This window comes from Octodon degus, unplaced genomic scaffold (genome assembly GCF_000260255.1).
Source record: "Octodon degus isolate 3935 unplaced genomic scaffold, OctDeg1.0 scaffold00022, whole genome shotgun sequence".
In the NCBI taxonomy this organism is placed as follows: Eukaryota; Metazoa; Chordata; class Mammalia; order Rodentia; family Octodontidae; genus Octodon; species Octodon degus.
The window spans coordinates 20,234,472-20,260,635 of NW_004524598.1; the positions used below are offsets into that span (position 1 = coordinate 20,234,472).

General features: G+C 47.1%; 1 protein-coding gene across 7 annotated transcripts in view; it reads left to right on the top strand.

Moving 5' to 3' along the window:
* Tfap2b (transcription factor AP-2 beta) overlaps positions 1 to 25,682 on the top strand; it is a 28,245-nt gene extending 2,563 nt beyond the window's left edge. The window contains exons 2-11 of one of the 7 annotated variants that reach the window (XM_023711889.1): positions 698 to 724; positions 1,847 to 2,305; positions 6,789 to 6,849; positions 13,688 to 13,744; positions 14,295 to 14,514; positions 16,266 to 16,384; positions 18,390 to 18,531; positions 21,353 to 21,612; positions 22,628 to 22,690; positions 23,843 to 25,682. In XM_023711889.1, coding sequence (XP_023567657.1) covers positions 698 to 724; positions 1,847 to 2,305; positions 6,789 to 6,849; positions 13,688 to 13,744; positions 14,295 to 14,514; positions 16,266 to 16,384; positions 18,390 to 18,531; positions 21,353 to 21,612; positions 22,628 to 22,689 — 1,407 coding nt within the window. In that variant the 3' untranslated portion in view covers position 22,690; positions 23,843 to 25,682. Of the gene's footprint in view, positions 1 to 697; positions 725 to 1,846; positions 2,306 to 6,788; positions 6,850 to 13,687; positions 13,745 to 14,294; positions 14,515 to 16,265; positions 16,385 to 18,389; positions 18,532 to 21,352 lie in introns of all 7 variants that reach the window. The other 6 variants (XR_002820461.1, XM_023711892.1, XM_023711891.1 and 3 more) reach the window with 6 other exon arrangements.
* Positions 25,683 to 26,164: the final 482 nt, after the last annotated feature.

Sequence of the window (26,164 nt, forward strand, 5' to 3'; positions counted from 1 at the left end):
GTCTGTGGTGTTCTAAAGACTCAGAAAGGCTGGCAGCCAAGGAAGGTGCTGTGAAAGGCTAATGCCAGCCAATTCAATAGGAAATGACGATCCCTTGCTCAGGTTCAGCACAAGGGCCATTGCTGATTGAAAAGGAGTCTAGGTCTCTCTGAAAAAAATGCTATGTGATAGCACCAGTCTACCCTGGAAACACTCACCGAATCTCTAAAGGGACCGGTGGGCTGGTACCAGAGTAACCTAGTTAGGGGAGGGAGAACACACAGACCTTGAAGGGATCTGAAGTGCTATTACGATCTTGCATCATATAGTGGGGGAGCAAGGAGACGCCAGGAAGTAAATGGGGTGCTGGCCCAAGTCCTTTTCATTGTGGTGGTTTCCTGCAACCCTTTGCCTTTCCTGGTTGGTACGATTAGTTATTATTACTAAAGCAGCAGCCCCTCCCAAACAGCTCTCATTCCCACATTCCATCAGCTACAAAATCACAACCGAATCTTCATTGTTTAAAAATTTTGAGTCATAATATGTTTAATCCAACATATATTTTTTTTTTTTTTTTTTTTTTTTTTTTTTTTGATGGCTTGTCCTGGAAACACCTCAGGCTCGGCTCCTGCGCCCAGCTCTCTTCTCTGCTGGACTCCTTGACTTTTTTTTTTAATCATTGTTTGATTTTGAGCAGTAACCAGGCTTTTTTTTCCAGATGTTAGTCCACACCTATTCGTCCATGGTGAGTTTGGATTCGCATTGTACCAGAATTGCATGCTCTCTCTTTTCACTGTCTCTCGGTCTTCGCATCTCTGTGTGTGTGTCTCTCCCTGTCTCTCTGTCTTTCTTTGAGCGCCTTTGGCTTGGTAATTTAGCACCATAATTGGACGAGGCTGCAGCTGCTTCTCTCTCTGTATTGTGTGTTCTCGTCTCTGAGCTCCATGAGTCAGCTGGGAGAGGGGGGAGGCTGAACTGGAAAACTTTGTATTTGTCATTGTACTTTGGAAATTTAGGTGACTATTCCAGTAGAAAGAACCATGGAAACTTTGCCATGGCGCTTGCACAGAGGAGAGGTAGAAATTAAAAGCACCCCCAACCCACACCTCCCCCTTCTCCTCCTTTCGCTCGGTCACACTCCAGAGAGGACCAACAATAAGTTGTCTGGGGGTTCGCCCCCTCCCAACTTCAGGTCCTTCATTTCCACACCCTGAAGTATAACAGCATTTGGTGCAGAAAAGTCAGCTTAGAAATAGCTCCTGCCAACCACATCTCATTTAACGTGGGCTTAGGCTATGATTTCAAATCAGATCTGTTTCAATCAAACACTGTTGAAGTTATTTAATTCTTTCTGGGGGGGACAGGGATGACTGAGAACTCAAAGCAAGCAGCTTCCTTGGAGCTCTGAAGATTGCCAGGTTAGGCCAGGGCTCCTGTTCTGCCGCCTGCACTCCCGAGAAGGCACAGGTTGGCATCTCACAGGGGATTATAGCCCCCAGATACCGTGAAGTTTTATTTGCTGTGCTTTGGATCCCTGCAAGAGTTAGAGAAAAGGAGCTAACAGGCGTAGAAGAGCACCGCTAGCAGAGGTTCCGGGCACCGGGCAACCAGTCCACACACGAAGTTCATCTGCCTTCGCCCCTTTTGCTCACTTTGCACTCCCCCAAGAAGGCTCAGTTCTGTGGGCGATTCTCCTTTTTTTCTCACCAAAGCCTTCCATGTGGATTTGCTGAAATCATGCGGCCCTGAGTCAACCCAGGGTCTAAGTTTTAGGCTCCTTTTTCCCCTGTCCCAAGAAGGGTGTAAGTAAGCCTGGATTCTCCATTTGTGTTTCTCTCTCTCTCTCTCTCTCTCTCTCTCCTCCCAGGACCGACACGATGGCGTCCCGAGTCACAGCTCAAGGCTCTCCCAGCTGGGCTCGGTGTCCCAAGGACCCTACTCGAGCGCCCCGCCGCTGTCCCACACTCCATCATCGGACTTCCAGCCACCCTACTTCCCGCCCCCCTACCAGCCGCTCCCCTACCACCAGAGCCAAGACCCCTACTCCCATGTCAACGACCCCTACTCCCTGAATCCACTGCACCAACCCCAGCAGCACCCCTGGGGGCAACGGCAGCGGCAAGAAGTGGGCTCAGAGGCCGGCTCCCTGCTCCCCCAGCCTCGGGCAGCCTTGCCTCAGCTCTCAGGCCTCGACCCCCGGAGGGACTACCACTCAGTTCGCCGGCCGGACGTGCTGCTGCACTCGGCCCACCATGGCCTGGACGCAGGCATGGGCGACAGCCTCTCCTTGCATGGCCTCAGCCACCCCGGCATGGAAGATGTCCAGGTAACTGCAAATTAAGTAGAGGATAGCCCAGGAGGGACCCCTCAGGGGAAGGGTTGGGGAAGAGCAACTTTGCCTCTCTGGAGAGAAGTCATTCTCATCTTTTAAAACAGGACCAGAGGGTCAGGATATATATATAATATGCATCTGCAGCAGTGATTTCTGGCAGTGCAATTGTGAATTAGAGGAACTAAAAACTAAATCATGAAGGGGATAAGTAAGAAATGCTTGATACTTTGTGCTCATTAGAATCAAGGCTAGCTTTCGGTCCTCCCTCAGCAACCCTACTCCTAGCCCCCCATTACTCTGCCTGCACAGGCGTGGTAACCCACACAGGCACAAGCAGCACATCTGTACATGCACAGCCGTGCACACTACACTGGGTGTTAGTTCCACAGAGCTGGCAGTGAAGTCCTGGCTGCCTAGAGACCAGGATTCTATCAGCAAGGTGCCAGCGCCTCTGGGTACACCGGTGGTTCTGCCGGAGGGGCAAGATTGTGCCAAGGGTAACCATGCACACTGGGAGAAAGTCATGGGCTCTATTTGTTTGTCCTGTTCCTGATGTTCCCATCATGTCAGAGCTTTGCCCAAGACAGTCACTCTCTGAAAACGGAATATTTGTGGGGGACAGACCCGGAGGTCTGCAAGTCAGTTTGCAAGTCCATGAGGACAAATCCATCTTGGGATTCTTCTCACTTTTTGATCTATTGGATGGTGGTGGAATAAGTCTGCACCTTCACTCTTCCGCCCACCCCTCCTCTGTCAGTCCTCTGTCCACGCCGCCAGCCAGCCCCATGGAAGAGGCATCACCCAGCCAGCCCCATGGAAGAGGCATCACGTGTTTATTTCTTAAAACAAAGGCTCAAAATACTCCCCCTACCCTCCCACCATCCCATCTGCAACACAATGGAGCCTGATTTGGTTGAGAACAGTTGGTTAAATTAAACAAAGGAACATCAGTGAGATGATTTCTAAAAACTCTTTGGGTGATTCTGAGCAGGATTTTCCCCCTCTAATTTAAATAGTTTCTAGAAAAAAAAATATGCCTGAATGGAATTTAACTGACAGTTCTATCTCATGGGCATAGTTGTACATATTATGCATCGTTGTAGTCGTGGTTGTGAAGCAAACAAAAATGAAATGGAAAAGGGCTGCACAAATCATTCTTCTCTACCTTTCTGAAAGGAAAATACATTTTTAAACGTTTAAAATGTAGTGCCAGAGTCAAATACTGTCTGTGTGTGGTCTAGGAGTCGTTTATTATTTTAAAAGAAGCTTGTTTATTATTTTTAAAAAGAATGAAGTCAGCTGATTTGTGCCTGGATTTACCCATAGTAATGATCAATGGTTTTGTTGTTTCAATTGTGATTGTCCCTGTTTGGAGATACTGCTCATTTCAAAACATCTTATGAGAAAGGAGAATATTAAATAGTCTTCCTAATGCATTGAGATAATATGTATCTCAGGGGGAAAGTTTTTAAATTAACCTTTCTGAGTATGGTTCAGAGTGCTGGATAATGAAAGCGGATCAACTCATTACCATTGCTGCTGGTGTGGCCAACACTGGCCTTGTCCCTGCTATCCTGCATGCTGGCCGAGGGGCGCAGACAATTGAATTCAGGAATTCTTCCCTCCAAAGAGGGAGAAGATTGCTTTAGGTTCAGTTATTGGCTTTTTTTTTCTTCTAATGACAGAATTGTCAGGAGATTTACTGCATCAAAGTGTCAGGAAGGTTTTAGAATCGTGTGAACAGAAAGCACAGGCTGGGTAGCTGCTGTCTTGTACTGTCTCGTATAGAGGCTACAGAGGTGGAGAGGGCAGTGGAGAAAAGAAAAGAACCAGGGTGTGACCCCTTCACATCTCTGGCCAATCCAGTTCCTTCCCTATTCCTGCTCCAGCTTCACTTCAGCCTGGTGAGGTGGGAAGGTTTATGGGACCTCAGAGCAAAGGGCTAAGAGACAGATAACACCCGGTGCTTGTCCTGGGAAGGAAAGAACCCGGCAGGTGAGATTCCTGTCACCTTCTTTAGGCCAGACCTCCTGAGGACAGGGTGAGGTCGACAGGACTCAGGAAAGTGACAAAGACAAGGGAGAAGATGTAAGTAGGACCAGACGCCCCAATCCAGAGACTGTGATTTGCCTCCCCTGTCCTACCAGAAAACCCACTTACAAGTCAGGGACTGGAATGCTAAAGCTACTCGGCCTTGGGGGTTTCCAGCATTCCCTGCAGCGAGGCTGCAAATGGGCTGGCTGCACCTGTCCAGTCAATAAAAGGGGCAGGAGAGTGCCCTGGCCTGCACCTCAGAGGCACTTGTTCAGGCTCCAGGGTCCGGCCTGTGCTCCCAATCTTCCCCACCAGCCGAGAGCGGTCAGCGCCTGAGGTCGCTGCCCAGGCCTCTGGGTCAAAGGTTGGGGACAACCCGAGGCACTCAGGCGGGGCCACCTCCGTGCAAGAGGGGAGAGGGAGAGCTAATTAACCAAATGCTTCTAATATTTTTTAAATGAAACTATAAAACCCTGTCAATCTCTATTTCAATTTACTCACAGGGGCCATTAAAGTAGCAAATCGCTGTTTGGGTTCCTGGCATGACGCACCGCACCGTCGCGAGTGCGTAGGGGATAAGGGGCAGTGCTTAAAAACTAGGAAAAATGGGTCACAAAGAAGACGGGGACAGCAAGAGCGATGACACCTGGTCAAGGATTGTGGAGCAGCCGGGGCTGCGGCTCCTTCCGCCCATCCCGGCTGCCTGACCCCTCATCCCCTCTGCCACCCAGGAATGCAAACCTATAAACATGCTAAGCCAACCCCCAAGCGCACGCGCCCGCGCACACACACGCTCACACACTCAAACACACCCTTGTGTCTTAAAGCAACCCCTGGTATCACTTTTAACTAAAGAAGTCTAGTAATTACGAGTCTGAGTTGTTTTTCCTCGCTTCCGCATGCAGTCCTAATTAAATCTTTACGATCCTCCCTGTGCCGATTAAGCGCCAGCATGCTGCGTGAATATCCTGTACGAAAACCCAGCAGGCGGCCGTAATTAGATAGAAAATCAGACAAGAGCCTTCTCATTAACTACCACAACGACCCCACGTCGCTGAGCACGCGTGTGTGCACGTCTGCGCAGCGGCGCGGGCGAGGTGCTGGCCGTCGCGAGTGCGCCAAGCCCCGACGTTGCGACCCTGGCTGGAGGCCGGCGAGCATGCGGCGCGCCCCGGGGAGTTAGGGACGCGCCTGGGGGGTGCATTTTTTGGAACAGCTTTTTAGTGTTCTTCAGATGTGCTTGGTGTGCTGCTACACCGAACACAGTTCTCACCGAGAGGTGATTTTCCTCACCTCCCCAACAGCGAAAAGAAACAAACCAGCAACAAATCACCCTGGGTGATGAGAGAGGTCCGGTTCCCAGCCCGGCCGCCTGGACTGAGGCATGCGTGGGTGGCGGGTCCGCCTCGAGCCTCCCCTCTGCGGCCCTCTCCTCTGTGCTTCCCCCTGGAGAGGGGGTCAGCTTGGCCCGAACCTAAGTTCTCAGGGTTGAGCAAAGCCCTCTGCATTTCAGAAAGACCCAGCGTCTACTGTCACCGGGATGGCGGGGTAGGAAGGGTGGAGGGGAGCTGTGTTTGGACACCCTGGGGTGCGGGGCACAGAACTCTGCTCAGATACGTGGGAAAGTGAGACCCCCCCCATAGCTGTTCGCAAGCTCAGAGTTCAAACTTTCCCTCTTAGGATGACACGGTGGCACAGGAGGCGGGTTCCCTGAGATTCCCTAGGGGCAGGCTGGCAGGATCCAGGGTGTGTGTGTGTGCCTGTGTTGTGCGTGTGTGTTGGGCGCACGCACTTGCTGCCTTCCAAACAGGTGTGCTCCTCGCAGGCAGTGGTGCGCTCCTCCGGGCTAAGATGAGCCCGCGGCGCGGCAGCCCGCCTTGGATTGCGGTTGTGCCCGCAGAGGTCCGGAACACCGCGCACAGACCGCAGCGGCGTGGCCCTGGAGCCTCGTGAGCGTCTCTGTGTGCTGTTGTTCGCATTTCACTCCAAATTGCTCAGGCTTTAATTAAAATCCTATAATGTAAACTATTATATATTTGTGAAGTGGCTCTGGGGTTAAAATGGACCACCATAGCATGGAAAACAAAAATTGCTCTTAACCAATACTAATGAAAATCTGTCAGCACTTGCCAGACTTTCACAGTTCATCCAAGCAAATATTATAAAGGCTTGTAATACTGATGTTTTATATAATAATTGACCAATATTGAATCCTAGATGTATCTCATGGTTCCCTTTCCCTTTTCTTCCAGTGGAAGAATTTATAATTTGGGTGAATTTAATTTCTATGTCGATTTGAAGGTAATAATGATAATAATAAAACCTCTCTTCGTGAATTAATATAAATGGAAATAACAGAAACTCCCACATAGGATGACATGATTTATGTGTGCAATTCTTTAGTATCCAGTCAATTTGAATAGTGATGTTTTTGCATTTGCAGTCAGTTGAAGATGCCAATAACAGCGGCATGAATCTATTGGACCAGTCTGTCATTAAAAAAGGTATGGATTTTCCCTCCCAAAAGTAAGCAAAGTTTTCCCGCGCTTTAATGTCTTTACGATGAGTTTTCACTTTGGGAGACTTGGATATTTAGACATGTTTGTTTACAACCCTCATGCAACGACTGTCCGACAGGTCAAAGGAACAAGGAAACAGGGTAATGCGGAGTGAAAGCCTGAGAAACGGAAGGACAGAAACAAATGCCATTTCCCCTCTAACACATCCGGTAGCCATTCTAGGTGCATCTTAAATGAACTGTCATGTGTGGAGTTGCCTGGGAACCACTGGTTTCCAAAATGCGCCACAATTGTTTCATTGATAACAACCACACTGAGCCTAAGCGTATAGTTGAGGCAACTTCTTTTTGCCTTGTTTTTGTTTTGATTTTTTTGGTAGTAATTTTGCTTCCAGTTCTCTGTGTTTGTGAGTTGTTCTTATTACTATTTGTAATTGAGCCAAATGGGTTGCTAAATGCACGCACCCGGAGGAGCTGAGACAGCCCACGCACGTACCTAAATCTTCTCCACACGCACTCGTGATTTAGTGGGGCTGAGGAATCACCCCATACTGTTAAAGGGCATGTGATATTAACAAATGTTTGCAGTCTCTTGTACAGCTGTAAGCAAAATAATTAACTAATTAAACTAATTAAATGTAATTACAATAACTCATTTCGGGCGTATTGCAGCTGCTTAATTTTTTTCTCTTCTTCTCTGACAGTCACTGAGAGAATGCCTGGCGATTAGAGCGGCTGCCAAAAGGCCTGAATGTCACTCACATGCCACAAATTTAGAGGCCCGAATGTATAAACACTGCAGTATTTAATTATCACAGGAACTTGTGTTTGAAAACACAATTTTAACTACTGTAACCCTTTCCTCTGAATGTTAGAGCAGCCCAGCCCTATGACTGGTGTCAACAATCCCAAGCTTCAGTCATTTGTGATTCACTTGAGCCACTTGACATTGACAAAAATGATTAAAAAGAAAAAGAAAAAGGAGCTTTGGAAAGCAATCCATCTAGAATCAAATTGGAGTAGGATTGCGGAATTGCAGAAAGGATGGGGTATTCGCAGTGTGCTTCTTCGATGCAGGCATGAGCAGCAGCTTGGAGAGGTGGGTGGGGTACCGGACCCGAGATGATGCCACTTAGCTTCAAAAGGAGTGTGCTGAGACGTCCTGAGGTTTGGAGCAAATTCTTTATTTTGTGTATTGCTCAGCACAATCTCGCCCTCTTTAGACAGCACCGTCTCGGGTGCTCAGCCCCAACTCTGGAGGCGCTAGGGTTCTCACTGCGGCACCTTGGAACTGTGCCGGCAGCTCACTTCCGCTGCTTCCTCTTGGGTCTTCTCTTCTGGTTAATTGCTGGTCGATTGGAGCAAGGTGAGGGAGGAGCTTCTCCGCCGCTTTTTTTGTGTTGTTTCCGCTCCAGTCCTTTCTAAGGGAAGCTCCAGCGCTTAGCTGAGCGCTTGTATCCTAGCAACATCATTTGGGGCTGGCAGTGGACATGCCCAAAACATGGCCAATCAGAAATGGTATTAGTAGTCAGGCCAGTAAAACACTTAAAACTTAGCGTACCTAGCAAAATGGAGCTGGAAATATTCTTAGATACGGGAGGGACACTTTGGCTGCAGGACTTGAATGTGTTCTTGTGCAAAAGGGTGAATATTTATGTATAAGGTTATCTGTGGAAATTAAAAATGGATATCAGTGACTAAGGTTGCAATTTCTGTTTTGGGAAATGCTGGAGTACTCTTCAGAAAGGTAGATAAGTTTAAAATATCTAAGTAGCACCCTTGTCACTTTAATTGATTCAAGGGACCTGGTAAGATACGAATATTAGGTCAATTCCATTATTTGATATTTGAGATATTTGCTTTATTACATGAGGGAAAGATCCTATTATATTTTTATCTTTAAAGAGCCTTAGGCAAAAATGAGAATAAATGCTTGATTTATTCTTTCTAACTCACCACAAACCACTTAAAATAAAGCTGTGGGTTCACTTCCCTCTTCCCTCTACCCTGGTCTCCTACCTTTGCCAACGCACCTCCCCACAGGGGATGGCTCTGGGAAATTAATTTTGTAAAAGAAATGAGCATGTTTTCTGGATATTCTAAACTTCAACAACTGGCAGGGGATTTAGTTGCTTAATTTATTTTCTCATAGGCTTTTACATAGATTTGTAAAAATTTTGCTTTATAAATAAAAGGCCAGCAATAGAATTGGTCAAGGTCTCTCTCTCTCTTTCTCTCTCTCTCTCTCTCTCTCTCTCTCTCTCTCTCTCTCTCTCTCTCTCTCTCCCTCTCCCTCTGGCAGGGCCCCTCCTCAAGTTCAACCAGCCTAATTTTTCACCCGTGTTCATATCACCCCACAGATTACAGGCTCCTTCTTGTGTTATGTTTGCTATCTGGGTTTAGCTGACATTTCTGAAGTAATTTAGTTAAGAGGAAATGAGTTGTTCCCAGTAGAGAGAGCAAACGAGTGGAGTGAAGGTAGCCAGCGTGATAAATGGCTCTTTCATTTGAAGATCTCCAGAGCTCGTTTACGGCTAATTTTCTGTATTGGCCCCCTTTGAGCTATTAATGCAATCGGCAGGGACCGTGGCCCCTCTCTTCTTAGTTGCCCCATTAGAGCTCCCATTAAGCCGCCTAGACTCAACTCCATGGCAGGAGTGTGTGTGTGGTGGGGGGAGTAATGAAAGGTGCTTTTTAAACTCTCCTAATCTAAACCGGCAGAGGGTGGTTAATACGATTTGAAGGGGGCTGGTCAATGAGCAATCAATAAAGTAATAATGAGAAGGATTCGGTACATTAACAGTCTAAAAATCCAACAAGACATTAAAAAATCATTCTTAACTCTCAGTTCCATTAAGATTAGGAATCTGGGAGAGAATGCCCAGCTAATATAAAACATCGCCACCACCATGGAGCCTAACTAACGAAACCTTACCTAGGTTTTAATATAAAGTTTTTGATGCAATCAGAGACCAGCATGCAGTCATTTTGACACCTTAGACAGCAGAAAATATGCTGGGATTTCTTGGAAAGGCTAGTGTGGCTGGAGTCCAAGGTTCAAATGTTGTTACTGTGGGGCATTTTTATTGGTCTTAGGGATATCCTGTTTGGTTAGTTTCAGTTCAACCTGCGTTCTCTCCCACTTTCTTGCCATCAGTTCTGACCTGTTCCCCATATAAACACTAGCTGATTTGGGTTTTCTTAGGGAACAGGGATAAAGACATTTCCGAATTCGAATTCCAGTGGGTTCCTTGAGATTCTTCTTTCTGGCCTAGAGGGTGAGGAGTACCAAGTGTCTCCCTGTACCCAGCAAAGCTTTGGGATTCTCCTCATAGGAAGATGTTCGCATTTCCAGAGCCCGCTTGGCTGCCAATAGTGATCTGTCAGCTAGAGACCCTGAGATGCATGCTATCCATCCAGGGAACCATTAGGGTTCACAGAGTTCTAAGAGTGGAAAGGTGAAACACTGCTCTCCAGCTTCCCAAGTGTGGAAACCCTCAAGTGTGGAGACCAGGAGCTGACAGGTGATTCGTCAAGGCCCCACACCTCAAGCAGTGACAGCCATCTCAGTTTTCAGTTTCCTCTACTCTGTCATTAAGGGACACCGCTGAACATTTGTAACTTTCTATATTATACCCTTCTCCATAGGAAGTTTTTTCTTTTTCTTTCCACAATTTCAGGCTCACATTTATGCATTGACTCAACATGTAGAATAAAGTGTAGCCCCTGGCAGATGAGGAAAGGCGTAAATATGAGGAAAGGGTTCCTTGCTGCTAACAAGTTGTGACTTCACTTTTCCCAGTCAGTCTAAGTCAGTGGCGAATCTCTTACTTGTGCCCTTATTCAGCTCACCTATCTAAGTCAGAATCCCTTTCTGTGAGACTCACTGCCCCAGCAGAGGGGCTCATCCCAGAAGTGTAGCTTTCTGCCAGCAGCTTGTGTCATTAGTGGTTAGACAGCAGAGACGAAAAGCTGTCCTGTTAACACTTTAGCTCTGTTTTGTCCACTAATGAAGAATGTTCTCTAATAATTTTCTCTCTTAAAACTCCACTCACTGTAAAGAAATACGGATTTTTTTTTTTTTTTTTTTGGAAACGTGCCTTTTTCTTCTTGCTCGCATAATGCAGTGAAAAGGAGAGGTTGGTGAGCTTCGTGGGTGCTGCGTGCAGAAGCTGCTGGGGCGGCCCAACTCAAGGAGTGGAAAGCCACTTTTAATATATGCACGGAAAATTGTAAACATGTAAAGAACAGAAAGCTTCGTGCTGGGTTTCGCCATGCTCCATTTCCTTGCTATTTCCTGCTGTCGCTGTAAACCTATCTCAGTCATCTCTGGGCTCTGTGAGCAGGAACAGTGTGCTTATAATTACTAACAAATCAACCGGGCCCTGTTGCTCTCTGAGCTTATTGATAAGCTGGAAGAAGGCAGAAGATAAAAGACAAAGAGAATAAAATCCAGGGTCAGTCAACTGAGCAAAGCAGGTGCGAGAGTGGAGGGGAAGGTAAATCGTCACAAAACTCTGGACCTTAGTGAAAGCTGGGACAGCAATGTGCAGCACCTAGTCTAGGGACCGGTGCTAAACCAGGTAGGATTAAGAGCCTGCGGGTATAAGCCACAGTGTGAGGACACGACTTTGTTACGTAAATTAGGAAATTAAAATGTAATTGGAGTTACACTTGCTCGTGTTGTCTGTGATTTGGAGGGAAAAAAACCTCCCCCAAGACCCAGGGAGTGGCTAGAAACTGGCTGGATTGGGGGCATTTAGGTGACAATGGATATGCAGAAAGGGACAGCCCTGGGGTTGCAGCAGTATGCATTCCCCAGAGGAAACAGCTCTTGTCAGGTAGATCAGGCAATTAACAATAGTAAAATTAGAGGGCACGTGGTAGAGTGTCTCTAAAGGCCTAGCTTTTCAAGAGATTTGGCACGCAGGACTCAAGAGTAGGTAGAATTCCAGTATTTGGCGATCCAGTCAAGGAAGCAGGAACTAGACTCAGTATTTTCAGCTTAGTGGAGACTTAGTTGTTGCTAAAAATTTTAACTAACATTTAAATAATAAAGTAGTATTGCTGAGTGTTCAAAATGAGATTTTTCTCCAGTTTATTTCTGTAGTTCTATCATAATAAAACTGAAAAGAACTATCTATATTTTAGGGGAAATTTTTCTTCCAAGTGAACCTAATGCCAGTTTCATGACTATAAGTTATTGGTCCGTAGGCTTTGACTCTAAATTTGAAATATAGAATGAGAGATGATGTGAAAAATATGATAAATGAAGGAAAATGTGATACGGTGCATACAAGTTAGAAGACAGGGACCAGGGAGATGGCTCAGTGGAATAAGCGCTTCCCTGGCAAGCGCAAGGGCCTGAGTTCAATCCCTGGTTCAGAAGAAAAAAAAAAAAAAAAAAAAAAAAAATTTAAACTAAAGAATTTTGGTTCAAGGCATATTAAGGTAGGAGAGTTTTTCTGATCAAGGTTTGATCTCTGGCACCACATGCCATGCCAGCCCCACACCCAGGGCCAGCCGAACCAGACACAAAGAAATAAAAAAAAAAAAAAAAACAAGTTAGAAGACAAACAGTGTGATGCCCTTCCAGTCTCCCACTCACATGACTTTACCAACTTTAAACAACTCCGATTAATAACTTCAAGTTTTCCTTCCTTGGTTCCCACTTGGGAAGCAGCCTCACTAATGAGGTTCTGAAGAAATCCCACAGCCAGCCTTTTGAGCTGCCCTCCACTCTGAACTCAGTACAGGAGCACCATCCCTTACCTCCATCGTTGTACATCTGTCTAGGACAGAGCTTTGGGCATGATGAACTCTAACTTACATACCAAGAAACAATGAAAAGAGCATCCATTACTGTCCCCACTTGGCCCCCAGGAAAGCTCCTTTGCACAAGAGTGTTGTAAAGAGCCAGACAATCCATGGCAAATACAAAAATTGGGCAACTACCTGGCTTTTAGTGCCCCTGAACAATCACAGAGGCCTGAATGTTGGAATTTATAACAGAACAGACTGCTACAAAAATCCACACAAGGGAGGTTATCCATCTTGTTTGACCAGGAATTCCAGATCCCAGATGATAAAACAGGGGTATCTTTTTGGTATGGGGTTAAAAGATGAGACAGTCTTTATTCATAAGATAGGGATGGAAATTTTTTTTTTCCCACAATAGGTACAGGTTTCAGTAAATTTCCTGAAGTAGTGAATGGATACATGAGGACCTGCAGGCTTCACATCCCAAGGGAAGAAGCTAGCTTGGGGGAGCAGCACCAGGCTGGTAGGAGCGGAAGGAGAGCAGGAGTTATCTGTCCATTGAGGCCTGAGCCCACTAACAGAAATTGGGTGGAGACGGTTGGAAATCTAGGAGCAAGACTGCTGGGGAGGCTGGGAGGCTGCTTCCTCCCTGCTGCGCTGGCAGCCTCCTGCTACCACAGAGTTCAGCCTCTTCCTGACGTGCAGTTGACACCGAAACACAATTAGACAGAAGCACAGGCTGGAGAAGCTGAACGTACGGGTAGCAGTGGAGACCAGCTGTCAGCTCTTATTAACTTCTGCATAAAACATACCTTGAGTGCGGTTTGTTATCAATTACTTGCCGAAATGAAACAACTGGGGCCAGGCAAGCCTGCCGCTCACGTGAATTAGAGTGATTGGTTGATTGGTCAGGGCACCTGTTGTGAATCCTAAGCACACCTAACAACCGCCAGCCAGCCGGTGCTTTAATTTGTAAACAAAATTCATGTCACTGCGGAATTGTTTTCAGTGGAGATGAGCATTTGAGTTCATTTCTAAATTAATCTGTTCTTGCTGTCACGCAGGAAAGAATTCAGCTCACTTTAAAGAGAAAAGCAGCTTCTTTGGGCCCAACTGCCCAGGTCAGTGGCATTACTTGTCTGTACCCTGGCATTGACGAGCCCCGCCCCGGTCCTCTTCCTGATCGCAGATCTGGGTCCAGCGAGAGGCAGGAAGGAGTGGACTGCACTGCCACTTTGGATAGGGAAATGGTGGTCATCACCTTAGATGCCTGCACACAATGGCATGACCATCCTCAGGTGACAGACGAGGAAGTGGAGAGCCAGAGTCCAGCCAGTGAGAAGGCTAAGATCGATCGCACCGCCAGCGCAGCAAGGAATAAATAGGACTTGCTTAGTTCTATACCACAACCACTCCAAGCTCGGGCGTTGTGTTCTCTCGTTTTGTTTGCTTGTGGCGATGGGGCGTGGCAGGCGACACCCAGGTGTCCAAGGACAAACCTGGAGTAAGTTTCCAGAGGGTGGTGGCTGTCCCGTCTCTGCCCGCAAGCGCTTCCTCCCCCAGTTTTCCGCTGGGCGCGTGTGCAGCAGTCACGCGTGGACGCACTCTCCGCGCTGCTCAGCAGGCCGGAAACCCGGTCACCTTTATGGCTCTCGTTTCCTCTCTCTCTAGTTCCGGTCCCTCCCAAATCTGTGACTTCTCTCATGATGAATAAGGACGGCTTCTTGGGAGGCATGTCGGTCAACACCGGTGAGGTATTTTGCTCGGTCCCGGGCCGGCTGTCCCTGCTCAGTTCCACCTCAAAGTACAAAGTCACCGTGGGGGAGGTCCAGAGGCGGCTGTCGCCCCCGGAGTGCCTCAACGCGTCTCTCCTCGGCGGCGTGCTCAGAAGGTACGGACTCTCGCCTTGCTTACGCTGGAGCTTGGGGCGCAGAAGGAAAGCCCCCGGGGGCTGCGCTGGCCCCGCCGTTGCCTAGCAACCAGAAGGCTGCTTCTCGGGAGAGCAGCAGCGCCACGTGCTCAGACCCACGCTCTGACGCGACGCGAAGCCCGCTGGGCCAGGCCCTGGGAACCTGCATTTGGCTGTTCTATACCCAGGGACCCCTAAAAGCGCAACCCTCAACCTAGGTACACACAGTCATGTGAAACAAGTGGCTCATGTTTCTGGGGTTTAGTCCATATTTGAAAATACAGGTGGCGACAGCTGAGCTGGTCCCAGGACCCAGGGCTGCTCTGTGCTTCACAGTGTAAAAAGCTTTCCTAAATTTTCCTATGTTTTCAGTAACACTGACACTGGTAACAATTGCACCAGTCCAGAAATGCAAGTGTTATTTGGAGCCATATACCTGCTCCCCAGTATGCCAGCGCACATGCTGACCCTTCCTTATGGAAATGGAGAGACAGTTTCTAAGATTTCAATTCCTGGGGGCCGTGGAGATGGCTCAGTGGAGTAAGCGCTTCCCTGGCAAGCACAAGGGCCTGAGTTCAATCCCCATTTGGGGGGGGGGGATTTCAATTCCTGCCCAAAGTCCCTGCCCTAACCTGAATCTTTTAGCGCTGTCCCCAACAGGGGAGTGACTCTGAGGCCAAACTTCATTTTAGAGCTGAAAATCCGTCTCTTTCCTACAAGTGGCTGCGTGAGGAGCGCATCAAGAGACGTTATAGACTATCCTTCTGGCTCTTACCGAAAGAACCTGGAAGAGATGAAGGATGTGGGCGTGACCTAGGAAGACTCTAATTTTATTATTATGATTATGATTATGATTATTATTATTATTATTATTATTATTATTTGGTGGTATCAGGGATCGAACTCAGGACCTTGCACTTGCCAGGCAAGCACTTATTCCACTGAGCTATCTCCCCAGCCCCAAGCCTCTTATTTCAAATCCACTTGTACTGCCCTACTTTGTTTCATCTTTCAAGTGAGTTATTTACACTTGAGAGTGAAGTCATTCTCAGTCACTCCCTGTATGTGAATGTGTATATGAACTTACATGATTAAATGAGATAGCAAATAGCAAGTGCTTATCTCATAACGACACTCACAGACATGGTCGTTTTACTGTGACGACCAGGGTCGTCAGTAGTTACATATTTTAGCCTTTTCCTCAATCAACTGCATTCCATACAGCAGCTGTTGAGCTTTTCCTGCAAAAGCCCCCTTCCCCAAAGTGCCCCTTCCGTCTGGAACCAAAGGAGGGTCCTCCTTGCCAGCAAAACTCTGCTCCCTGGCCTTCTGCTCTCCTGTCTGGCTCCTGGGCAGGGAAGCAACGTTGGAGCGCTTGGAGGCTTGCGAGCGTGCACGCGTGCGCATGCGTGCACAGGCACGTGCTTCCGCAATTTTTACCTTTTCTGGACTCACAACTTACATCTAAATTATTCCCATCCGGTATCTTTTTTTTTTTTTTCTCACAAGATTAAAAAAAAAAAAAAAAGAAAGGAGCTCAATTTTTTAATGTGCTGTTTTGCAGAAATTAAGCAAACCTCAGCAAACTATCAGCAAATAACCAAAACGAAGGGGAAAGTGCTAACCTCAAGTTAAAACCTCTTCAAGCTCCACTGGGCTTTAGATTGCTAAGTCTAAACTTTGTTTCAGGAATACTCTGAGGTTAATCAGAATGTTAATTCTTGCAATTTCAGAGCCAAATCGAAAAATGGGGGGAGATCTTTGCGAGAAAGGCTAGAAAAAATCGGTTTGAATTTACCCGCGGGCAGGCGCAAAGCAGCTAACGTCACGCTCCTCACCTCCCTGGTGGAAGGTAAGCACGGGGGGCGGGCGGGTGGGCGGCTGTGCTCGACCGTCGGCTTGAGCTGACATTTTCCATGTTTCATGATTAACTGGAAATCATTGCGATTGTGGTGCCCTTCTGAGCGGATGTCAAGCGGCTCCTTGAGAGAAATCCAAAGTTCCTTTTACTTAGAGGGAGGCAGTGGCTGCAGGAGGCCGAGGGACGCACGGTAAAGGTCCCCATGCTCTGAAGCACGACCAGGCGGGTCTCCCAGTGAGGCAGAGGTCACCTCTATTGCCACACACCCACTGTCTGGATTCTTGCAGAAAGAGAGGCCATAAGCAGCCTGGTGTACCCCTTCCTTCCGCAGGCCTTACCTCTGAATGTCTGCTGTTATAAAACACACTGCGTTCGTTCATGACCCCCTAATGGTCCTGTTAGAACTCTTACCACTCCCATGGCCCTATTTCTTGCCAATTACCTGGGGCTTTCTGAAACATTGGTAACTTATAAGGTCAAAAAGCAGAAGAGAAAACTGGGGAAGGAGTGACCAGAAACATGGAAGAGAGTCAAGCACGATCTTCAGAGCAGGCTTATCCATTGTAGACCACATGGTCATAATAGGAACAATCACATTCTGCTTTGCTTATTAACTTGGGCTAGGGAATGATGCTTATGTCACGTGTTGAAGAAGACCATCTACATACTTGGGTACGAGAATATCTGTAATTGAATTTGTGGAATGCAAAACAGAAAGTAGAGCCAGGCGATCCTAATAGACAAAGATAAAGAATTTTCTCTAGCATCTACTTTGTCATTCCTGTTTTTCACTTCTATTTTTTATTGATATCACATGATATGACACTCCTGTAGGGAATTGGCTTTTGGAGGAGAATGTTTTGGAATATTCAGCCAGCAACCTGGCCATCACAATTACAGACTTTGCTTGCACTTCACTGTCTTAAGGCAGAGCTACTAGGTGTAAACTTACCTTCCAGAGGCAGTGGCCACCAAATGTCCAAGCCACTCTTCTTAGCAGTTGATTGTGAGCCTGAGGTTTCACAGTTTGCCCTTCAGGGAATTGCTAATGTCATCATCCTCATTTGGAAAATGAACCCAGGTGGTCTTAGACCAAGATGGGGATTCTGGTGGAGAAAGGAAGAAACTGGGAATCCCAATGAAATTCCAATATTCGTGGCACTTCAGCTTTGTGAATCCTTAGAAACACTATGCCTGAAGTCTTCTGTTGTTATTATGATAATGATGATTAAAAGTATGTCATGCTCCTTAAAAATAAAGTAACTCTTGGATAATTCAACATATCTCTTTTTCATATTTGTGATCTTTCCAGAAACCCCTAAGGCTGTGCTTTAACAGGTAATAATGTTTTATTTGAAAGGGGCGTCTCATAATCTCTGGGATGCCTTCCGTGCCCCATTTCTGGGAACCTGCATCTCTGCATAGTAGAAAGCCTGTAAGTAGCAGGAGGGTGACAGGTACCTCTGAGGGAGAGACCTGAAACCTGGCTAATAGGATGAAGTGACAGGAACAATTCTCATCTGCCAAATAGAAGAGCATCTTCCATGTGCACTTTACAAAATTTTAAAATATCTGTGAACATTTATAAACATGGATTTGCTGATATGTATTAGTTATTAGTAAGAGATAGTTCCTAATACAGTTATAGGGAGATGATGGTGACTTTCAGATTTTATTTAAAGCAAATTTAACCCTTGCTTTAGAAAGAAGGTGGAACCTGGCCTGCCAAAAGTCTAGGTTCAGTTCTGAGTGGGGTCATGAATGTATTGGTCTGTTGTAGGAGACCCCAAGCTATTCAGGGGTGTCTAGGTGGGACTTGGCTCAAGGAAAGGCTGGAAAAAGCAAGAGAAGTAAAGTTTTCCCCACAACTTTAATTACAGATTCCAAATTTTCTTTCCTCCCAGGATCTGTCTCTTGCCCAGGTACCTGGTTCTGCTGGAAATCCTAGCCGAATTAGCAGAGGCTGGGTGCTAATTCTCTGCTGTTTTCTTTTCAGGAGAAGCTGTCCACTTAGCCCGGGATTTTGGGTACATTTGTGAAACAGAGTTTCCAGCTAAAGCTGTCTCTGAGTATTTGAACCGGCAGCACACAGATCCCAGTGACCTGCACTCCCGAAAGAACATGTTGCTGGCAACCAAGTGAGTGTCTCAGGCCCTGGGCTTCCATCCTGCTGGCCACCTATGGGGGAGGGGGTGCAGCGGTGCCAGACCTACTGTGGGAAGGAGAAGTGTGGCAAGTAGTGGCGCTTCAGCCAGTGCAGCCAGGGCTAGACAGCCTCCTTGGCTCCTCCAGGATGGGCAGATTTGAGGACTATGGGCTTACCTAAGTCCTCTTTTCTTTCCACCTCTAGCTTTATTAAGCCAAGGCCGGCATTTTACAGCTGCTTTCTACAACCCCAGGGAAGTCAGGCAGACCTTTTCCAAGCCGGCCCTGGAAAAAAGGACCTGCCTGGAAGGTGTATATTGCTGCCGGGGTGTCCCATCTGTCTCCCTGCCATCTCTGTACAGCTCTGTGTGCTTGCCCAAGGTGTCTACGTGTCGCCCACCTGTACCCATCTCTACCCACGGCTCTAATTACTCCGTTTCCAACGTTGCTGTTTGTCATCTTCCACAGACTTGTAAAATTTACTGCAACTCCAGAGGGGAAAATAGTAAATCTCTGGCTAAATTTAGGTCTAGAGCTCATTTGAACTTTTACAGTGGGTTTTCTATTTATTTGATTTACTCCTGTCTTTGGCTTCAGTGTCATATTGTTAGTGTTTTATGGCCGGCTCAGGCCTGCAGTGGGCGGCGCTGCGTGCGCCCGCACGTTTCTCTCGCAGGCTCGGCCTGAACAGCGCGCTCATTTATTTAGTGCTGCAGGACGCGGTTTGTTCGGTTGACAGCATAATTTAAAGAAATATATGGAAGGCTGAAAAATCATTTGCTCAAATTTGTCCAGATGTTTTTGAGACGTGATTGGAATTTGATTGCCCCTTTCCGCAGGGTCAAAAAATATTAATGTCCCAGAACTTTAATTGCTTACAGACCCTGGTTTGGGCTTTGAAGATTTAAAATGTTTAACTCTAAGCATTTGTTCTCTTCACTACAGAATTTCCTTTTTGGCACTTTAGTAATGAGTACAAACTTAAGGAAAGATTTTAACCATCTCCCCCAATGATCAAAACCTGGCCTCCACCCTCTGTAGGGCTTTCCTCTGAGGGAAGGCCAGGAATACGGGAGATCTTCGTCAGGAGCTTGCTCTCCGACACCCCCCCACTCCCCACCCCCCACCCCCGACTCGGTGTCTGGGTTTGGGAGACCTGTTGTGCCTTGTAACAGAAGCAGGATACTTTAGGGAAAAATAAAAATAAAACAAAGTGTGTGAGTCTGATAACAGGACCCTGCAAACATCTCAGGAGTTCCCTAAGGGATGCTTGTGACGAACCGGCTCTTGCAGTCTTGTTTTTCTTAAGCCAGTACTTTGCAACTTGAGGGTATCAGAATCCTCCAGGGAGCTTTCCTGAGATATTTCTGCACAGACCTCTCCTCTGTGACTCTGTGCTGGATTTGATGGGGGGTAGGGATTTGGGCATACAGACCTGCATGCCCTCACTGATCCCGAGGTATCTCTTGCTGAAAACTGTCTCACTGAGGTCAGAAAGGTGGCAAGCTTCTTCCCAAGGGACCTGAGGACAGAAGGAGGGTACCTGGTATTGTTCTCCGCCCACCCAGGAGTCTGAAAATCCAAAGTCCTACTGCTTCAGCTGGGGGGGGGGATGGGAGGAAGCAGTCCCTGCTTGGTTTAGTCAGTAACCTTAGTCTAATCGGCCCCTGCTGGGGAAAGGGTGCCCCAGAGTCCTTCCAACAGTGTGACCTGCTGTTTTCCTGTTGGCTAGACCAGGTGTTGCCAAGTTGCTTAGGCTGTCCCTTGAGGTCTGTGCAGCGTTAGGCTGCCCTGAGTTTGCTTCCCTTAGAATCTTCTGAGGCCAGCTAGAGGCAAGTGACAGAGGCCTGGCAGTGTGTGGCAAGTGTGGTCGCTGGGGTGCAGCGTCCCTGCTGGCTAGCAGAACCAAGTCCTCTGGCCTGCTGGGCTGGAGCCTCCGTTCACTTCTTATATTAAAACATTTGTCAAATAAGCTCAATCTAGAGTTGGGCATGCAGGATTTCTAGGGCTGGATCTCTCTAAGGTGTAGATGCCTTGAAGAAATAAAAGCCTTCAAAAAATAAAAATCTGGCCTCCCTAGTGTTTTCACAGCTTATCTTTAGATTTTATTTAAACTATGTGGGAACCTTTGATATTGACAAGAATCTTGTTATGGGAAGATTTTTATTAGCCCATACTTGCAAAATAGAAAGTGTAACTTTTTTTTTTTTTAAAGAAAGAATCCTTCTCTGGCTGCATACAGCAGGTAAAAGGCTTTTTTTTTTTTTTTTTTTTTTGCCTTGAATGGAATCAGCATTCTGTCCTAGAATAAACAGTGTCTGCCCTGGGCCATGCAGAGCTCAGCAATCTGCTCCACTGCCCAGTGGGCTTGTGGCCCAGGGCCTAAATCTTTCAGGGCTCTTTGTGTCTGATCACCAAGAGATGGGAGAGGCAGGAGAGAGGAGGGGAGAAGGACCTAAAGGAATGCCAGGTAAGTGTACACAAGTATGGAATATTCGAAGAGCGAAAGCCTCCTCAGGTTGCCAGAGTGGAACCCAGCTGTCCTGGAATGAAGGGACCGAAAGGCAAAAAAACGAAACCAAAAATTAAAACGACAAGGCTTGGGGTCGCAAGTGGCACCTTCTCCCCCACCCCTGCTATCCTTGCTGTCCCAGCTGCTCCCAGGGAGGAGCTAGAAAAAGGAAACAGAGCAGAATCGCTTCCCGAGCTTCGCTCCGCAGGCCAGGGCCTCTGGGCTTGTCGCAGTGTCTCCTTTCTCATGCCAAATGCCAGTGACACTCGGTGATTTTCTGTTCTTCCCCCACCCCACTGCAGGCAACTCTGTAAAGAATTCACGGATCTGCTGGCTCAGGACCGGACACCGATCGGGAACAGCCGGCCCAGCCCCATCCTGGAGCCCGGGATCCAGAGCTGCCTCACGCACTTCAGCCTCATCACGCACGGCTTCGGCGCTCCGGCCATTTGCGCGGCACTCACAGCCCTGCAGAACTATCTGACCGAGGCGCTGAAAGGCATGGACAAGATGTTCTTGAGCAGTACCGCCCCTAACAGGCACACATCTGGGGAAGGCCCAGGTAGTAAAACTGGCGACAAGGAGGAGAAACACAGGAAATGAAAAAAAAAAAAAAAGTTTAAAAAAAAGAAGGAAAAATGTTTTAAATACAAAAGGAAACAGAAAAAATTAATTTTAGCTTTAAAATATTGGATTGGCTTTGGAAGAATTATATTAGGTAGAATACACATACAATCAAAAATTTAAAAAAGAAAGCTAAGTAACTTTAAAAAAAAAACCTGAGGCATACAGCGGAGCAACAGTATCGGTTCTCAGTGTCTATTTCAAGATTACACTTGGAGACCACCGTCCGGATTTTCCACTTCGGTTCTTTCGAGCTTAGTAATACTGATAATAAAAGAAAACTATGATTTCCCCCTTTGGAAAACAAACCTAAGACTTAATATGAGAAAACGCTAACTTATTGGAAGAAAATCGGAGAAACGTTGTTGTCAGTGCTTTGAGAGCTTGTGGACTGAGACGCACGAACTTTTTAATTTTTAATATTTTTTTAGGAAACTCTTTCACAGTCCCCGCCCCCTGTTCCATCCGGCCCCTCTCCCAGCCACCCTTTTCTACAGCTGCCCTCCTTCCTGACACTGTTGTGGGAATCTTCGGGATGCAAAGAGTGTGATGAGCCCCTTGGTGAGGTTTAGGTCACTTTGGTCCTGGCCCAGCCTGAGTTCCTAACTCCCGGGGCCCAGGTCCCTGGCAGTTTGCAAAGTAGGGAGGTGCTGCTGCCGGGCGGGGGTGCAGTTTTGGGTGCCGCAGACTGGCCAGAGGCTGCTTGGCTCGGCAAATCCGGATCACTAAGCTGATTCCGACTCATCATCCATTCCTTTCAGAAACGTTCCTAGTTACCAGCCTTGCCAGAATCTGCGTACAGAGAAACTTGCATTTGTTATAATATTTGTGTCATCTACCGATTTTAAGAACTATAGTAAAAAAAAAAAATCCAAAACAGTATGAATACGTTGATTAGTATGTAATCCCTTCGGAGGGGTATGTACCATTTCATTCTCTTCTGTTTTCCAAAGCTCTGCCCGCATGGTTTATGAGCTTCTTCAAAGAGGACTTGGGCTTTCTACACAATCTATAAGGTACTGAGAAAAAAAAAATCCAATCCTTTTTAAATCAAAGCTTGCGTGTCAGGATTCTGCAGGTGAACTTCTTTAAAGAAGCTCAAAGGGAATAATATAGAAAGTAGCCAATATGATGGAGGCAGTTTTGAGTCTACTTGCTACATCCTCACCACCGGAACTCCAGTGGGGGTAGGGTCGTGAAAAGTGAATTTAGGGGGAAAGGGTGGAAGTTCTTGAAATTCTATGTTCTACCAGTACTGCCCTCACTTAAAATAGATTCAGTTTCCCCAGGCTCTCCGTTGGTTACTGTTTTAATGAGGTAGGGGCAGCTTTTCTAGGGAAGAGGGTGACACAGACTCTGGTGTTGCAGCCACATCGGCTTCCTTACAAGATGCGTTATGAGTGGGGCACCTTCCCCACCCAGATGTGCACTTATTTTGGCATGTAATGGTAAAAGAATGTGAAGTGAAAGGTGATGCAGTTCAGCTTTGAATTTTACCACAGGGACTATTCCCAGAGGATGAAGTTTCATGCATCTAATATGTTTCACTTCTGGCAGCCCAGGTCGTTCCTGGGACTCCATCTTAGTGTTATCATGAAATAAAATCTAGATTCCATTGTCAGAGGCTCCCAAGAGCAGCAAGAAATGCCCTAGGGTGGTGGTGGTGGGTGAAACAGGTTTCTAAATTTAGTGTAGGTACATGCACCTCTTTTAAACAAAGTATGCAGGACCTCTGCAACATCCCTTGCTGACAATCCAGATGTTGTTCCACAGAATTTATGGACAAGACCAACTTACGTCACCGGGTCTCTAACCCCCGTCCTGGGGTGAAAGGGAGGGTTGGGTTTTTGCAACCTGCCGAGATCTACGATGAGGGAAGGAGGAAAGGGGTAGAGAGCTGGTTTCAGGTGATGAAGAAAGTGCCAGGAAGCTCCTTTCCTACCTTTAGCTCTACCTCAGGCTCGAGGGTGTGCAGGGCGCAGCCCTAGGCGTGTTCGGAGGAGTGCAGTGGCTGGGAACAGGGCCTTACGGGAAGTGTAGCTCCTCTCTCTTCCCATTTGAGAAGCCTGAACCTTTGTCCGTTGGCCGGAACGCTTGTGTTAAATGTGTTCGGATTGCATAGGGCCGGGAGGAAGCACACTGAAAACCATCATCTCCTTTCCTTGCAGGGCAACGCGCCCCACGCGTGTGACCTGCGAGAGACGCGATGGACGCGCCTTGCTCTTACTGTGCAGGTCCCGAGAGCGGGGAGCCGCTCGAGCCCAGGAGTGTTGAGGACATAGACTCAGCCACTGCGGGCCGCCGGCGGCGCTCTCGGTCTCACCCTAAGGGCTAAAGCGACCGAGAAAGCCCCGCGCTCCATTAGGTAAAGGGGCCGCGCCCTGAGGGCTGCAAGCGGGAGGGTCCCAGGGCTGTGCCCAAGGGGCGCCCGCTCCCTCAGGAAGAGCGGCCTAGAAATACGCAAGGAACCAGAAGCTTCCCCTTCTCCCGGTCAGAACGGAAATGCTCTCCACGCTTGTGCTCCTTGGGGGTGGGGGAGAGTGGAATGAGAACGGTCTCACTGGGCCACCAAGGCTCCCTTCTCGCCCTGGCCCGTGGGCCCCTTGCCCCGCCCCCGTCCGCGCGCACAGAGGGCCTCTGCACCCCTTCTCCTTTCAAGTAGGGTCCCTGCCCGCTTGCTTTCGTGGCAGCTAGGTCTACATTTATCTGATAATTGAGTTATTAAAAGATTTGGTTTCCTTGGGCTTTATAAATCAATAAACAGTAAGATTAACACAAGAGTTGCCTTTTAAGTCAAGAAAAATGTTTAAGGAGAGACCCTTTGAGCTTTGTTTTCAAACCAAACAGGTAGGTTGTAACCCTCCCCCCCGCCCCCGTGTTGTAGACATTCAGCTTTGCCCGCTTCCCCCTCCTAAATGCTGGGTCCCAAACCACAGTAAGATCTAAGGACAGACGGAAAGAGTGGAGATGCCGCAGCGCTGCCCTCGAGCTGCCACTCTGCAAGGTTCTCTAGAGGTTCCACACGTCTCCAGGCCTGCGTCCGTCTGTCCCTCCTGCGTCCAGCTACCTGGATGGCCTCAAGGCAAGAGCAAAGGCTGTTCTAAGCGAGCTTTCCATCTGGAAGGTTCTCTAACTTCTCCACTACGTGGGAAGGAATTTTCTCTCCTGCCCTCTTCCAAATTCTCTTGCTTTTTCTTTCCTTGTTCCTGGGCTCCACATCCTTAGCTTTCTCCACCCCCACCTAAAGGACTAAAGAGGCTTTCAAAGACTTGACTTTTGTTTTCTTTGGCCAAGGAAACCACTCTTTTCTCAAACAATTATTTCATATCCTATGAAAACTTTGGTCCAACAGAAAACACGAAACTCTGAATTTATGTACTCAGTGATCTTCCAGTACAACGCGTTCCTAGTTAAGAGTGTTCATAGAACATTTGTCAAAGCAGCTGATTTCCTGTACTTCACAATACAATCTGTAGGAAGGAAATGATAACCCTAAACTATCTGATGTTGCCTCAACAGCCCAAAAGGGTTTTCCCTACTTTGATGATGTATATTACATTATTGGCATAAAAAGAGAAATACTGAAATTAGTGGGTTTTTTTTTTTTTAACGAAATGAACTCCATCCTTCCTAAAACTCCAAAATTCACTCCTCTTTTGGGTTGGTGTTTAATTCACAAATATTGCTTTTGCCACACAATCGAGAAATATCAATCTATCGCCTCTTCATGAGATGAGCTCTGGAGGCTATCCATGTTAAGTTTGTATATATTTATTTATGCTTAATTTAATGGGAATGTGTAAATATGGCGAGCAAGTAGTTTGGGATTATTTATCTGTGAATCTATACCTCTGTGAATGAGTGGTTAAAAATAAAACCGCTTGACCCTAGGTAGAATCCTATCGGAACTTTTCTGTTCTTTATAGACAAGCTGTTATGGTACTGGGTAGAAATCGGTTTATTGTCCAGTGTTGATCTGATTTACATAAATAAAAAGATTGTTGTGTTTTTGTTGTGTTTTCATCTTCAGTTTCTTAAATATGGGTATAATTGAACTGCATAGACAGAAAAGACGTATAGCAAGCTGTTTGTAACCCCTCACTGACGCACACACTGTTTTATTCTTATAGCAGATACATAATAAATTTATCAGAAAAGGAGCATTTGTTTTCCCAAGAAGTGCTCTTTTATGTTTTAAATTTCAAATCTTCTCTCCTATTCCTAAGCGGATTTGGAATGAAGGTTCATGTCAACTGCATCTTTTGGTTTTCTTTGCCCTTTGGGTGATGAGGCACTACCTAAATGGTTCTGGGCTCCAATCAAATGGGCTGGGCCTTGCTCCCTCACTGCTGGTGGCGTGGCACTCTGACAAGGTGTTCCCAGAAAGAGATGGGGCAAGGAGCAATCTGCAGGGCTGGTGTGGAGTCCTGCTCCCCTCTACCTGCGATGGGGAGGAGTTAGCGAGACCTTTTCAGGACTGAATTTGCCTC